Here is a 16,735-nt window from a genome sequence, read left to right as displayed (position 1 = left end):
GGCCGCGCATGCGCGATCGAAAATGGCAGACGCGTCGCACAAAAAAAGTTACATTGAACTTTTTTTGTGCGTCGCGTCCGCCAAAACACGACGGATGCGACATGTTCCCCTCCGTCGCGATCCGTCGCTAATACAAGTGTATGGGCAAAAAACGCATCCTGCAAGCATATTTGCAGGATCCGGTTTTTGCCCATAACGACGGAGGACAAAAGACGGAAGTGTGGAAGCCTTAGAGACTCATCTACGCAGATGTCCCTTGGGGAATGTACTCTTCAGGAAATTAGTTGCTGAAGTGATCAATGACCAGCCTAACTTTGAAAAGTCGGTCAAAGTTGGAGTCATCTAGGCGTGGACACTGTGTATTATTGTTGTAATTAAAAAAATTGAGAATGGCCTCAAGGCGTGCCTAGGACATAGCCATGTGGAAAACTAAGAGTGTTCTATAAAACACTACAGTCCAGAGCGACTAGGATCACTGGAACTGGAATTCCTTCAGTCTTGATCTTCCTGATGACCCTCGGGAGTAACGGAAGTGGGGGAAACGCATACAGAAGACGAAACTGATGCCATGGAAGGACCAATGCATCCACCCCAACAACCTCTGGATCCTGGGACCGAGCTATGAATTCTGGCACGTTGGCGTTTAATCTTGATGCCATCAGATCCACATCCGAAGTCCCCAGCGGTAACAGATCTCTTGGATGTCCTCCGGATGGAGTGACCACTCTCCTGCGGCGAGACCCTGACAGCTGAGGAAGTTTTCCGCCCAGTTTTCTACGCCCGGAAAATGTGCACTGCTGAGATGACTGAGTGGTTCCTCTTGGCCCAGCGGAGCATGTGGTCCATCTCGCGCGTTGCCGCCCTGCTGCACGAGCCCCCTTAGTGGTTGATATATGCCACAGCCGTGGCGTTGTCCGATTGTACTTAGATGGGACGACCCCCGCCAGGAGGTGAGGGAACCGCCGCAGGGACAACCGAATCACCTGGATTTCCAGCACGTTGATCGGAAGGCGTGATTCTCGAGGTGACCAGCGCCCCTGGGCAGTGTGATGGCAGAAGACAGCTCCCCAGCCGAGAAGACTGGCGTCGGTGGTGACCACCAGCTAATTGGACCGGGAGAAAGGATTTCCCTTGGGTGAAGAAGACCGTAACGTCTACCACCTGAGGCCTGCTTGACCCGCAGAGACAAGCGGAACAACCAGTCCAGGGAGAACAGGTTCCCGTCCCAGGCTGCCAGAAGCGCATGCTGGAGAGGACAGAGGTGTAGCTGGGCGAAGGGAACAGTTTCCATCGCTGCCACCATCTTGCCCAGGAACCCCATGCTGAATCGGATGAAGTGAGGATATAGGTGACAAAGTGCCCGGCTCCCTGTTGAAGGGCTAGGACCTTGTCTCGAGGGAGAATTACCAACCCTCGGGAGGTGTCCATGGTCATTCCTAAAAAGGATATCTGCTGAGCTGAGGATGGGAAGATTTGTTAAGGTTTATCAGCCAGCCCAGGTGAGAAAATGTAACCAAAGTGATACGAATGCACTCCGTGCAGGCTTGGAAAGACGGGCCCCTGATTAGGAGGTTATCTAAGTATGGCAAAATAACCACACAAGAGAGTGCAGAATGAACATGACGGCCGCTATGACCTTTGTGAACACTCTGGGAGCGGTGGCGAGCCCGAAGGGCAAGGCTGTGAACTGGAATTATTCCTTGCAGACAGGGAAGCGCAGGAACTTCTGGTGAGGGAGAAAAATGGAGATAAGCATCTCGGATGTCGTTGAATGCTAGGAACTCCTCCTTCTCCAGCGAGGTGATGATAAAACGGAGGGACTCCATCCTGAAGTGCCGGACTTTGACTTGTTTAGGAGTTTCAGGTCCAGAATGGGCCGCACCATTCCGTCCTTCTTCGGAACCACGAATAGGTTCAAGTAGAACCCCCCGAACCTCTCGTTTTCTGGGACCGGACCAGGTCTGGTTGGTCCTGTATGAAACGTCGGGGCCCTGTCCCCAAGGGGGGAGCGCCCCAATCCAGAAGAGATGGTTGTAGTGGACCAACTGGGATTGCAGCGAAAGGACCAGAAACGTGCCTGATGTTGACAGAGGAAGGGTTGCCTAGTCTTCTGCTGCGGAAGGAATTTACTCTTCTCTCCTGTGGAGTCAGAGATAAGCTTATCCAGCTTCTCTCCAAATAAACGCCTGCTCTGGTAAGGCAACGATGTAAGGGACTTTTTGGACACAGAGTCTGATTTCCATTCCCTGAGCTACAGTGCCCATCTGATGGCGATAGTGTTTGAGGCTGCAAGTGCAGCACAGTTAGCCACATCCAGAGAAGCCTGCACCAAATAGTCTCCGGCCAGAGAGATCCGATTGGCCAGATCCGCTGCCTCGTGGGGAAGGTTACTATCCTGAATGGTTCTGGTCAGGATAACTGCCCAAGAAACTATAGCTTTAGCTACCCACATCGTGGCAAAAGAGGGAGAGAGTGCCGAGCCCGAGGCTTCAAAAACTGAGCGGGCAAGATTCTCTATGTTATGGTCTGTGGGTTCTTTAGTGAAGGATCCATCTGGTAAGGAAAGGAGTGTTTTGGTGGCCTGGTGAGACACAGGTGGATCAACTGGAGGGGATTCGGCCCATTCCTTCGGCAGATCTGATGAAAAAGGGGTATCTCGCCTCAAGAGGTTTCTGACCTGTGAAGCGTTTGTCCGGTCACTCCCTATGCCGCCGAACTATGTCCTGAAACTCAGGATGGTTGGAGAAAACCCTATGAGGGCGTTTGGTCCTCTTGAAGGACACCGTGTGTTCCCAGGCAGAAAAAGAGTCCTCGTCAACCTTCAGAGTCTGGTTGACAGCCTCAATGAGAGATCCGGTGAGTCTAGGTCGAGGAGCACGTCAGACTCACTCAGAGCCCTGGTCGCTGCGAACCCCTGGTGATGGGGAGCGAGAAAAGGAGCTCACAGATGCCGAGGTGCGAGAAGGCCCCAGAGACATGCTATGGGTCCGTTTTCTAGATGCCCGAGTATTTTTTTACTGTGAACGGCCCTTGCTGACCTACGGTTCCCATGAAGTAGAGAAACCCTTTAAGATAGGCAGATGAATGCCCCGACCCGTGGAGGGACTTAATCGTTTTAGCTAGTGAAGCCATGGACTGCAACAGTGACGAAGCCTACTCAGGGCGACTAGGTACACTGGAGTCAGTAGTGGCGGAGGGCTCCTGAGCGCATTCGGGATCACAGGCCTTGCAGAGTGCCGTATTCTGTCCCCATGGCAACGAAGTCTGGCAGGTGACACATGAGATGAAAAACACTGTTTTGTTAGCCTTTCTGGATGTCTTAGAGAGTGACATGGTGTACCCCAGTATGTCCCTGATCCTGCTAATATACCCCAATAGGGGGGCTCGTGGCTACTAAGCCTCAGTGATTATTTCTGAGAGGAGCTAATGGGTGTATCGCAGCTCAGATCTTACCCAGGTCCTGTTGGCCCTGTGAGACGGTCCTCCCGGTGTTTTTTGCTCTTCTGAACAGGCCACTTGAGTAGGAATCCGGCCATAAGATAAGATGTCCGCCAGGAGTCTGCAGGTGTGAGATGCAGCCCAGTGGAGAATCCCCGTGTGCAGTGGGAAGCTGCACGTGTAGAGAGGCGGCCGGTAGGAAAAAAAATGGCCACTGGGATTACCAGAAGGTGGTCTCTCGGAGTGAGAGGCACCAAGCGTGGGCAGAGCCGCAGGCATGACGCAATCAAGCGGGTGGAGTTTCCGGGTTGCGGTCTAGAATAGGCCGAAGCCGGGGCCTAATTTTTTTGGCGCCGTCCGGAGCGCGCCTGGGGAGAGAGGAATCGCCCTGGGGGATAGAGGGTACGGGCTACAGGAGCCCTCCTGCCGATTGTGACCTGGGCCCCCACTTACCCACGGTGCCCGTTGTGAAACCATCAGAGAAGAAGAAGCACAGGGCCTGGATTGTCCTGCCTGCAGGTCAGCTGCTGTAGCGTGGACAGTGCAGGGTGCCCTCCATCCACCCTCCCATTGGTCGCGAGTTGGAGAGGGACCGTCCGCCTCCTTCCATCGCCACTGTTTATCAGTGCTGATGCAGTGGGGGCCCCAAGGACTCCATAAGTGCCTCTGAACATCCTAGGGGTTAACCCCCCCAGGAAGGAACAAGACCGTTGGTTCGGCTGTATTAAGCCTAGCTGCAGAAGGAGGTACATGGAGGCGACGACACTCCATGTTCCCCTCTGTTGATGGTTTGGGGAAAGCGGTGCCCTGAAGAGACCCGTCGCCCCTAAAAGAGAGCTCAGGCATACCATAGTCAACGGTGCAGGAGGGGGTAAGTGGAAACGACACTCCACGTTCCTGCCTGTTGTTGGTTTGGGGAGATCAGAAACCTGAAAGGATCAGTCACCCCCTGTAATACTTGAAAAAGATTAAGAATAAAAAATTGTGGTCTGAAGACCAGACCCATGTGCCTCCTACAGACACTAAGCATGAACTGGTTCGCCTGGAGCCAGTGTGAGGGTGTATACTGCAGAGGAGGAGCTAATCTTTTGGTGTTTACTTAGTGTCAGCCTCCTAGTGGCAGCAGCATAACAGCCATGCTCCTGTGTCCCCCAATGAGGCGAAGGAGAAAGTCGGCTCTTTTACCAATTTGATGAATTATATATTAAAGCTCAACCCCATTTAATTTAATGTGGCTTAATAATTGTTTATTGCATTTTCTAACAGAAATAAGCTTTCTTGATAACATATCTCTGAATTGTGAGTAGTGTAACATGTCTCATCTGTTCTAGAGATTGGCTGAGGACAAGAAAGTGGAAAAGACATTGATCTCATATTTTAAGCATATCCCATCAATATATTATTGGCGCACCAAACCTTGAAAAATAAAACAAGCAAAACCCCGCATTCTGGTGGTAGATAAAAATGACTTGCTAGATGACAGAATTTATACAAAAGCAAAGTATGCACATCAATGGTACAATGAAAGTCTACCTTGCTTTCCATTCTAGTTCCTCTTCCAATGCCTTTAATCTTTTCTCACGATCACGTAGCTCCCGAGCATAGCTGAAGTCATCATCAGTCTCTTCCTGTTTGGCTGCAAGACGTCTCTTTGTTCAAAATTGAAAAGTTGCAATAAATTTTACAAATAATAATGGAATCATTACCAATCTCTAGTTCATGCAGTACATCTCTTTATTTTAGTGATCGCTGGTGGTCACAAGGATGGATGCCCAAAGCACCTGATAACAAATCTATTTAAGTGGTAACAAAACCATGTTAATCTGCTAGGGAGAAAAATGAGGCACGTTATATGATCCTTTCTACAAGAAGCACTGCCGCAAATTAATCTAACCTTTTGATCTTTCTCAAATTGTTCCTTCAGCTTCAGAAACAATTCCCTCTTTCTCGAGTCTGAAGATATTCTCACTGCCATCTGTTGATCTAAAATAAAAGCAGCAAAGTTAAAAAAAAAAAAAGGAAAAAAATAAAAAAATACTAAAAAAAATGGCTTTGATGGGCTCAAGTATCAAACCTTTATAGTCTTCTAGAAGTTTTTCTGATGTTTCACGAGCCTGAATAATTAAGTCCTGCTTTGCAATTTCCGCTTGTAACTCCTACAATACAGCAACATAACTACAATTACTGTAAGTATTCTACATGAAAGCTAAAGTTTAATATTTTTATTTTGAAGCAATACATTTTTATGGTACAAAACCACTCTACAATTTACCACCTTTTAGCTTTTTGGGGTAACACAGTACAAAAGGACAACAATACGCAACATATAGGTTCCCTATTCTAAGACCAGTGCTAGGCCATGAAATGCCCATGTGTAAATTGACTTGCCAAAGATTAATAAATCCAAAGAGTCCACTCAGGGCTGATCACCGACTGTCTGTTGCGCTTGTGACTTGATGTCAGCTTTGTAGCCAATTTATTTCCTTCTTATCTACTATATAATTTGTCTAAGGGTCACTTCCGTCTTTCTGTCCTTCTGTCTGTCTGTCACGTATATTCATTGGTCGCGGCCTCTGTCTGTCATGGAATCCAAGTCGCTGATTGGTCTCGCCAGCTGCCTGTCATGGCTGCCGCGACCAATCAGCGATGGTCACAGTCCGATTAGTCCCTCCCTACTCCCCTGCAGTCGGCGCCCGCTCCATTCTCCCCGCAGTCACCGCTCACAAAGGGTTAATGCCAGCGGTAACGGACCGCGTTATGCCGCGGGCAACTCACTCCGTTACCGCCGCTATTAACCCTGTGTGACCAAGTTTTTACTATCGATGCTGCCTATGCAGCGTCAATAGTAAAAACATCTAATGTTAAAAATTATTTAAAAAAATAAAAAATCATTATATATACTCACCTTCTGGTGCCTTTCCCGCTCCTGGCTACGGTCCGGTGACCGCTCCATGCAAGCGGCAATTCCGGTGGTATGGGAGAAGGACCTGCCATGACGTCACGGTCATGTGACCGCGACGTCATCACAGGCCCTGCGCGACAAGGACCTGCCATGACGTCACGGTCATGTGATCGAACTACAACTGGCCCTTGAAAGGTGAGTATATTTTGTTTGTTTTTTAACCTGTGACTTACGTGGATGGGCAATATACTACGTAGCTGGGCAATATACTACGTGACTGGGCAATATACTACGTGGCTCTGTGCTGTATACTACGTGGCTCTGTGCTGTATACTACGTGACTGGGCAATATAATACGTGGCTGGGCAATATACTACGTGGCTCTGTGCTGTATACTACGTCGCTGTGAAATATACTACGTGGCTGGGCAATATACTACATGGCTGGGCAATATACTACGTGACTGGGCAATATACTACGTGACTGGGAAATATACTACGTGGCTGGGCAATATACTACGTGACTGGGCAATATACTACGTGACTGGGCAATATACTACGTGGCTGGGCAATATACTACGTGGCTGGGCAATATACTACGTGGCTGGGCAATATACTACGTGGCTGGGCAATATACTACGTGGCTGGGCAATATACTACGTGGCTGGGCAATATACTGCATGGCTGGGCAATATACTACGTGGCTGGGAAATATACTACGTGGCTGGGCAATATACTACGTGACTGGGCAATATACTACGTGACTGGGAAATATACTACGTGGCTGGGCAATATACTACGTGGCTGAGCAATATACTACGTGGCTGGGCAATATACTACGTGGCTGGGCAATGTACTACGTGGGCTGGGCAATATACTACATGGCTGGGCAATATACTACGTGGACATGCATATTCTAGAATACCCGATGCGTTAGAATCGGGCCACCATCTAGTTTTATACATAATTTTCTATTGCATTTTTTCATTTTATGCAGGAAGCAGCCAGACCCTTTTTTGTTGGTTGGGTTTACTGGGGTGTCTGTCCTTGTGGGGTGCACTTCTATAGTGCTGGGTAGCCCGCCTGATCTAATAGTATGGGCGTCCTCAATAGGCTGTAAGCCAGACACTGTGCATCACACGTACCTGTTTGACTGGCACCTTATACAAGCCTTATCTGTGTGCATTTTTAATACTACACAGCCACCGCCTCCTTGAATTGGTAGGTTTGTGAGTGGTTGCTCCATCAGGATTTTGCACCTTTGCTGCCCCGTCTTTATCACAGGGGTCTACTGCATCCTGCAAGTGCATTTGTAATCTGACCTGGTGTTGGTAAGGCGGTTTCTTTTCTGTGATGTTTTTTTTACCAAACTGGACTAAGTTAAGGCAAGGACAGTGTGGTTTGTTTCTTTAGAATATTAACCTACACCTGGGAAAATGGTACTTACTGGTAAATGGATTTTCTAGCACCATAGAAAGACAGGATCCAACCCCAAGGACAGGAAACCTATAGCTTTAAAAGCCAGTTCTTATACTTTGCACTGATGAGGGCCAGTAGGCTGAAACACTGTATGCAAATTGAGATTCTGATTTGGCTATCCCAAGTCGTATTGCAATACTCATTAAAGGGTCGATAGTGACTTGTAGGATCGCTACTTCCAACAGGTGGCGCTATAGATAGAGTTTCTTTTCCTCTTCCTCTCCGAAGAGGCAATTTTGCATATAGGAATTTCCTGTTCTTTCTCAATGGTTGAAAGAGTTTTTTGAACTTCGGAACGCTGGTTAGTGGGAACTCATTTTTTGAACCTGTGGCCTTTTCCAAGATTTCAACCAGTCTTGAACCGAAGAGGAACTCACAGTCACATGAGATACCACAGAGCCCGGATTTTGAATGAATATCTGCCATTCAGTTCTTAAGCTAAAAAGCCATTCCGTCCAAGTTCGAAAATGAGCATGTGCGAGCTGCAAGCCTAATTGCATCAGCAGATGTGTCTGCCAGGAAATCTACTGACTTTGCGATAGTTGTGAGGCCTGCAAGCAATAGGTCCCTTGGACACATGTTCCTAATCTGGGATTCTAGTTAAGATCTTGCTGTGCAAGTGGCCGCTGTGTTGGGCTTAAGAGGATGCTACTTCCAATTCCCAGGCCTTCTTTAGAAAACTTTGTGCTCTCCTATCTAAAGGGTCCTTCAAAAGACCTGCATCATCAAAGGGAAGTGCAGCATTGCGGGATACTTTAGAGACTGCAACGTCAATTTTAGTGACCTTATCCCATATCTCTGAGACCTCCGGATCAAAAGGGATATTTCCTTTTAATTTCTCTTGAGATAAAAATGTTCTGGTTTTTTCCATTCTTTCTTAATGTGAGAAGCTTTGTTTTTTGTGGACGAGAAATCATTTATACTTACAAATTTCTAGGGCCCCAAACATTAAGTCTTGCATGGAATTTGGTTCTTTTTTTGGTTTCTTCTACTCTTATCGTTGCTCTAACTGCTTTTACCAGTTTATCTGTTTCTTCCATGGGGAAACAAGGCTTACCCCTGCAATCATATGAGTAGGAGGATGAGATCCCCCTAGTACCCAGTTTTCAACCTCATCTTCTGGGCTAGAGTCTAATATAGTTTCTTCCTTCCAGGAAGATGTGTTGGGCCCATTGAATCCCTTTAATGATTTTTTAATTTTAGCCTTGAACAACAATTTCATACTTTGCATAAAGGAAGGGGATTCCTCAGCAAGAGTTCTTCCATTCAACCTTAGCATAAACTTTCACAATATGCAGATGATAATTTACTTTTATATAGCATACATTCTGTATTAGATTTTCTTCTGGCTTGCGCCTTCCCAGGCCTGTCTTATAATACAATGAGTAGACATACAGGAATTTGGATAAGCTGTGCATGGGAACCCATGGACTCACTCCACCTGACGTGGAAACTACCAAGGTCGGTGGTGCTGCTTCTTCCATAGGCTCTCTTGGCTGGTTGCTGTAATCCATTTTGGAATATTCCTCCACCTAGGATGATTTTGCCTAAGAGGACATGAATTTATACGCCGGGAAACTATAGGTCTCCCTCAAGGACAGGAAACCACTGAAGCACATCGAGAGGCTCTGCCTTTTAACGCTGTAGATTTCCTGTCCTTGGGAGCATATCTTCTCTCACTCCTTAGTGCTGTGGTGGGGATGGGGAAACAACATTTACAGAAAAGTAACAACCTGTAACAACCTTTTAAAAGGGTATTTTATAGGTTCACCATGTCTATCACATTTTATACTGCTTCCGAAAAGCATATTTTTTTGTATTTTATGTTTAATTAATGCCAATAAAATCATTTATTTCATTCGGTCAGATATATATGCAGAACAGAGGCTAGTTGAGGGGGCAGTTTCCTTCTACTGGGCTAATTGTTCTACAAATCAAATTATGTCACTGTCGGTGTGAGTAACAATTTGCAAGAGAAGGCTCAACGCCAGCTGTTTGCAAACCTCACGCATGCGTGCGACTATCATTCTCCCGGGCATGTGTGTATATATACAAATATAAAAAGTGGTGCTGTAAAACAGCCGACCTTACATTGCTCTCCTGATTGTTGTGGACTTTGGCTCCTCCATTGACAGCAGCTTTCACCACTGTGCCCTCCTTGGGCACGCGCAGTGCGCAGATGAAGTCTGGGGAAACTACTCCCAGCTCCATTGCTTGAGACGATGGCAATTGCAAGTGGCACGAGATTTGCATAGAGCCGGTGGCGACCCACAAAGGCGCGATATCATTAGTGGGATTGGTCTGGGGGGTGAACAACCTCCTTGGCAATTATTCCACCGATTTGCAACCCCTTGGCTAAATTAAAAAAACGATTTTAAAGAGGTGAATTAAAACAGAAAATAAAAAGAGAGGGGCTTATTGGAAGCATATAAAAAGTGTAATAATGGGGCGAGCTTATGATTTCACACGTGCTACTGTTGACCATATGACATTATTGAGTATACATTGCTCATAATTACTTTACTAAAAGCCACTCATGGGAAGATATTAAATCTGGTCTGAAGACCTAGAAAAGATCATGCAAAACTTTTTTTTTGAATAGGCTAACAGATTTGAAACTAAATGCAAAAAAAAAAAAATTCCGTTGAATTGTTACCTTCTCCTCTTTACTGATGCTGCTTTGCCGTGCAATTCTCTCCATTCTGGCTATATAGACCGCACAGTCTTTTCGGATTTCCTTTAATTCTTCTAAGGAGAAGGTAACCGATATGCGAGGTACAGGAATACCAGACCAGCAAATGTAATGCTGAAAGAAAAAGCATGTGAAGAAATGCTTCACTTTCTATTTACCTACATCATAAATAAAAAGCCAGTTAATAACGTAGGCATTGGGACACACCTTGGGGCAGCACACTTTCAATAAATTTATAGTTTTCCCACACGTGTAAATTTCATTAGCTAGATGCTTCAAAAAGACTGGCACACAATCTTCCACGTCTTTTGAGATCAAAACATATCCATGGGTCCAATAATGTTTGTCTAAAAGAAATGAAAAAAAAAATATATCAGGGGAAAAACGGACAAGAAAGGAGAATGATAAAAGCAAATACCAGTGGATATAGAATATGATACCTCTAAACCCAAGGAAGTCTTCGTTCACCTGGATCATAAATTCTTTACAAGCATCTCTTAAGACACCAGTGTAGACCCAATCATAGATGAATCTGAAAAAGGCCACAAATTTCTATATTATTGCACCTTATACACACAAGATAGCTACTTTTATGGAAAGGATAAATGCAGAACACTTAAGTACAGTAAAGAGTTTATTGGAATATTTAACAGGCACTGTCTTCTGCTGTTACCAATTCCGCTCCGGTGTAACGTCACCACATTTGTGACTTGCTGACTATACTGTGTGGATTGGAGTTCACTTGTTAAATGTTTCAATGCAAATCTATGTGACTCAGAACAAGACTCTAGGCGTGCTAATATGGCCTGAAGCATCTTCGCACTTGTCACACATCGAGCACATCTGCGATGTCATTGCAAATGCAAAGGAAGCTGCCAGCATCGGATCTTAATGATTTACCCATGTACATTCAGTGTGGCAAAACATGCTTCAGACAACCATTAATAATAACATTTATACATGACAAGGTGTGTAATTGTGTGCATTTCTGCACATGGTGCTCATACCTGATACCGAGTAGATCAAGATAATTTTAATATTTAGTTTCCATTTTTTCATCATTTACATATAATTAACAGGTCTATCCATCCTATGATTTCCAACATGTCATGACTTTTCATTCTCAATGCTGCAATGTCTAGAAACTAGATGAGCACAGCTTCACTGAATGCAAGTGTATTTAGCAAGGTCGAATACAGGCACGCCAGAATGGCCGGAAGTATGCAAATTGCTCCTGACACCTCCACCAGAGAATCCTCACAGCACAAAAGATTCTCTTAAGCCCGGACAACCCCTTTAACAGAAGAGAAGTGGTCAAGAACAGGCAACATATCTACTATAATCTCAGAGAGTAGTATACATTATAGTAGAAATACACTCCAGCTCATAGTTTTCTGATTTTAAAACAGATAGTTTGAAATATAAGCCGAATCAATAAAAAAAAAAAAAATCATTCTTAAAGGAACACTGCCATCAAAATTTGCATGCTCTTAATATAGTGTGATCATCATATTATATAGCACTGTGTACTTACAGTTGCTCTTGTGGCCCTTTAGCATTTAATACTTCTCTTTTCCATTAGGTCTGACATCACATGATTAAAAACTGACTAGCTGAACCCTTCTAAGCTCTAAATAGAAACAGGAGGTCAATTTTCCCTGTAAGATTCAGTCATAAGTCACTGCAAAAGTCCCTGGCAGGGGAAGAAGCAGAGCAGCTGGATCAGGAGTTGCAGAGGGGGATTATAAATGCAGGGACAAGAGACTTCTTGCTTCTACATAGAGTAAAGAAAAGACGAATTAACTAGGAAAAAGAGGGAAAATTAGCAATTGTATGTACACAATATATACATAGTAATTGATATACAATATGATGACTGCAATATATTTCAGCGAAACTGTCATCAGAATTTTGCTAACTAAACTACAGGCATTGTCAGATTGGAGCTATTACACTGATTAAAATGATACTTGTGTTGAACAAATTAGTCTAAGGGTATGTTTCCATGTGGCCTATTTTCAGCTCTTTGGACGCAGCGGACACCTGCCCAGTCCAAAGCGCTGCCGCGTTTTGTACGCAGGTGATTCCGCATGTATTCATTGAACCATGTGGAAATGCCACATCCTATACATAGAACAATGCTATTTATCTTGCGGAGACTGAGCGTCTCCGCAACATAAATAGACATGCTGCGGTCTATAAAGACGTAAGGCGTCCCTGCACACACAGTGGAGATGGGATTTCATAAAATCCCATCCACTATGTTGCAACATCTGGACGCTGCAGACTGGACGCTGCGGCTGTACGCAGCGTCCAATCCGCAGCAAATACTCCACATGGAAACATACCCTTATGGTTCTTGTTTAATCTGTGCTTGCAAATTTCAGTTTATGAGATGCTTGTGCTCCGGGGCTGCCTGTGGAAGGGTCTTTTTTTTGGAGTTCTGGCCTCGTCATCATTCTGGGCTTAAATGACAGGTCACCGAACCTTCAGTGACCTGCCTCCTACTTTAAATACTGCGCATTTCATTTTCCGGTCTTCAAAAAAAAATGAAAAATGTTGCTTCAACAAAATGGCGCAGGAAGTGGCATATGCCCAGTAGCATCTATCGGCAAGCGATGCTCTCAATCTGCACATGCACCACCCACTGTTTCGGTGACCAGTGCAAGAGCGTTGTTATGTTCAGTGGCGATTTCCTCTTCTTGAACGTGCTCCTGCATTGGTTCTTGAAACGCTGTGTCCGGCGCATGTGCAGCAGCATCTATTGGCAAGCGATGCTGTCACTCTGCACATGCGCCACCCACTGTTTCAAGAACCAATGCAGGAGCGCCATTTTGCTGAAGCAGCATTTCTTTTTTTCTGAAGACCAGAATATTAAATGCACAGGGGTAGTATTTAGATTAGGAGGCAGGTCACTGACAGTGACCTGTCATTTAAGCCCAAAATGATGATGATGAGGCCAGAGCACCCAAAAAAAAAGCCCGCCCACAAGCACCTCATTGCCTCAAAATTGAAAATACAGATTAAACAAGAACTATAAGTAGGATTTTTTTTCAACCCTGACATCATATGACAATGCCTGTAGTTTACTTAGCAAAATCCTATTGACATGTTTGAAGTTTGACAAGCAAGAAGATAAAAACTGATGGGAGTGCTTCTTTAATGAATTGGATCATCTTCAAGTCAGGAAATGTGGAATGAGCACTGTAACGTAAATAACCCCAATGTAATACGCAACTTCTCTCTACAGATCCAGCAGACATGTTGGACACGGAAGCCTAGAACCACTGACTTCGTAATATCGAAAAGCTCTTTACCTTGTGTATGGTTCACAACTGGATTTTAAGAGAGATAACAAGACAGTATAATTTTCATTGCTGCTGTTTTCAAGAGCTTCTTTGTAAAGGTAGGATAGCAATTTAACACCCTAAAAAATATAAACAATAAAGAGTAATATAAAAAACTAAACCAAGTTCCATGAAAGTTTCAAAATCACAATCTGTATTAATATAAAAGACATATACAAGAGGATTTTCAGTACTCGCCATATAATCTCTTTCTCGGAGCCTTCATTGGGGAGCACAGGAGACCATGGGGTGTATGCTGCTGCCACTAGGAGGCTGACATTAGGCAAAAAAGTTAGTTTCTCCTCAGCAGGGTACACCCACCAACTGGCACAATGCTAATCAGTTAGTGAGAAATCAGTAGAAGAAGCAAAAAGAAACAACTAAAACAAACCCATAGGCACAAGGGTGAATACGGTGTCCCCCAATGAAGGCTCCAAGAAAGAGATTTAACAGTGAGTACCCCAAATCCTTTTTTCTCTATTGCTTCATTGGGAGACACAGGTGACCATGGGATTTCCTAAAGCCGTTCCAAGGGTGGGGAAAGAAGAACACAAGAAACACCCAGGACGGGTCTAAGCCAAAGTGACTCCTAATAGCAGAACCTTCCTACAGAAGCTTGTATCAGCTGAGGCATAGGAATGCTCTCTGTAGAATGGCAGAGTGGATCCAATGGGCAATTGTGGCCTTGGAGGCAAGAAGACCTCCGCGGTGACCCTCAGGAATCACAAACAGAGTCAGAGCATCTGAAAAATGATGTTCTGGAAAGATAGAGACGTAGAGATCTGACGAGATCCAACTTGTGAAGAGACTACTCCAGAGGGCAAGTTGAAGGAGAGAAAGAGGTCCCTGTTTAGGTGGAAGGGAGAAACCACCTTCGGGAGAAAAGAAGGAACTGGATGCAGCACCACTTTGTCCTGATAGAGGACAAGAAAGGGTAATCAGCAGGATAAAGCCACCGGCTCCGTAACTCGCCAGATGGAGGGGGTCCCCATCAGGAAGGTAACCTTCCAGTAAAGTCAGGAGACAGAAATATCTCAAATAGGCTTAAAGAGGGGACCCTCAAGAGTGTTCAGTACCAGGTTGAGGTCCCAGGGAACCACAGGAGGAAGATTGGGAGAAAGGGAATGAGCGACTCCCTGAAAGAGAGTTTTGACCTGAAAGGGCAAAGACATGAGCCTTTAGGAAGTTGAAACACAGAACATATTCAAGCCCTGACTGAAAAAAGGCCAGGAAGGAAGCGAGAGAGAAGGACATAAGGACTGCCTGGTTGGCTTCGCACCAGCAAAAGAAGGCCTTTCAAAAGCAATGGTAGATGTTAGAGGAAAAGGGCTTCCTCGCTTTGATCATGGTCTGGATAACCTGGTCAGAAAAGCCTACATCTTTCAGGAATGCGGCTTCAACAGCCATGCGTTAAATTGCGAGACTGAATTCTGGTGGAAGAGGGGTACCTGGAAAAGGTCAGAACGACCCGGAAGCTTACATGGGACGTCTGTAATGAGGTTGACCACTTCTGCATACTAAGCTCTTCTGGGCCAGTCAGGAGCCATGATGAAGACTGGTATTCTCTGCACCTTGATGTTCTTGAGAAGCCAGGGAATCAGGGGCATAGGTGGAAAGAGATACGGAAAGTGGAACTGGGACCACGAGAGAATCAGTGCATCAGAGTCAACCTCGAGGGGGGTCGCGAGACCTGGACACGAAGCTAGTAACTTTGTTGTTCATCCTGGATGCCATCAGGTTGACGTCAGACGTATGCCTCACCTTTGACAATTCTGGTTGAAGACAATGGGTTCATGGACCACTCGCCTGAGGAAGTCGGTGGCACAATTGTCCACGTCAGGAATATGGACAACCAATATCTGAGAGACTTCTGACATGACAGATCTGCTTAGAGTTCCGCCACGGTGATTGATGTATGCGATAGCCGTGGCATTCTTGGACTGAATGCACACTGGACAGCCCACTAAGACGTCCTGCCAGTGTCGGAAAGCGAGAAAGATGGTCCTAGAGTTCAAAGATGTTGATTGAGAGGGAGGACTCTCGAGATCTCCAGCAGTCCTGGACCGTGAACTAGTGAAACACTGCTCCAGTTGAGAAGGCTGACGTCTGTAGTCGCGATTTGCGAGTGGAGCGGGAGATAGAATCTCAGAGTCAAACGAGGGGAGAAAGAAGCCACTGTCTTACTTGCAGATTAATGATGGGGCAATCCAAGGAGAACTTTTTGTCCCAGCATGATAGAGTAGCAAGCTGAAGGGAACAAATGTGACTGCCATCTTGCTAAGCATGCTCATGCAGATCCGAAGCACGAAGGGCGATGGGTGTCAGAGAGTGAGAATCACGAGAAGAACGGAGAAGGCCTTTTCTTTGCGGAGAAACACCCTAAAGCGCTCAGTATCAAAAAGTGTAACAAGAAAAATTAGGGAAAAGACGACTTTTCCCTATTGATGAGCCAGACCAGGCGAGACACTGTCAAGAGTCAGTTGCAAACTCTGGCAGCAATCCCTGTCGGGGATGACTAGAATTCCCCTGGGGTGAAGGAAAACCATGATGGTCGCTATGACCTTCGTGAAGACCCTGGGAGCAGGCGCTAGACTGCTTTGGAGAAGTCGAACTCACTTGTTCAGAAGTTTAAAGTCCAAGAAAGGGAGAAAAGAACAATCCTTTTTTGGGACCACAAAAATGTTTGAGTAGAAAGCCGAGAGGCGTTCCTGAGGGGAACAGGAACAATGACACCTGACTGAAGAAGGGAGGTAATTGCTTGGAAGGAAAAAAAAAAAAAAAGGGGAACTAGAGAGGAATCCCTTGGGGGCCAAGACTCGAAAAAGTGATTCCAGGAAAGAGATGAAAATTCTATTTTGTAACCGGTGTAGATGACCTC

At 45.5% G+C, this 16,735-nt stretch overlaps 1 protein-coding gene across 4 annotated transcripts in view; it reads right to left on the bottom strand.

The window, feature by feature from the left end:
* Positions 1-16,735, bottom strand: part of TUBGCP6 (tubulin gamma complex component 6) — a 73,884-nt gene that overhangs the window by 36,938 nt on the left and 20,211 nt on the right. For all 4 annotated transcript variants that reach the window (XM_069764932.1, XM_069764931.1, XM_069764935.1 and 1 more), the window contains exons 8-14: positions 13,828-13,937; positions 10,951-11,042; positions 10,718-10,857; positions 10,475-10,624; positions 5,513-5,594; positions 5,333-5,421; positions 4,972-5,087 (exon numbers count right to left, since the gene is read on the bottom strand). In XM_069764932.1, coding sequence (XP_069621033.1) covers positions 4,972-5,087; positions 5,333-5,421; positions 5,513-5,594; positions 10,475-10,624; positions 10,718-10,857; positions 10,951-11,042; positions 13,828-13,937 — 779 coding nt within the window. The remainder of the gene's footprint in view (positions 1-4,971; positions 5,088-5,332; positions 5,422-5,512; positions 5,595-10,474; positions 10,625-10,717; positions 10,858-10,950; positions 11,043-13,827; positions 13,938-16,735) is intronic.

This window comes from Ranitomeya imitator, chromosome 4 (genome assembly GCF_032444005.1).
Source record: "Ranitomeya imitator isolate aRanImi1 chromosome 4, aRanImi1.pri, whole genome shotgun sequence".
Taxonomy (NCBI): domain Eukaryota; kingdom Metazoa; phylum Chordata; class Amphibia; order Anura; family Dendrobatidae; genus Ranitomeya; species Ranitomeya imitator.
Note: the sequence above shows the minus strand (reverse complement) of the source record. Positions and strands in the feature narration are given on the sequence as shown.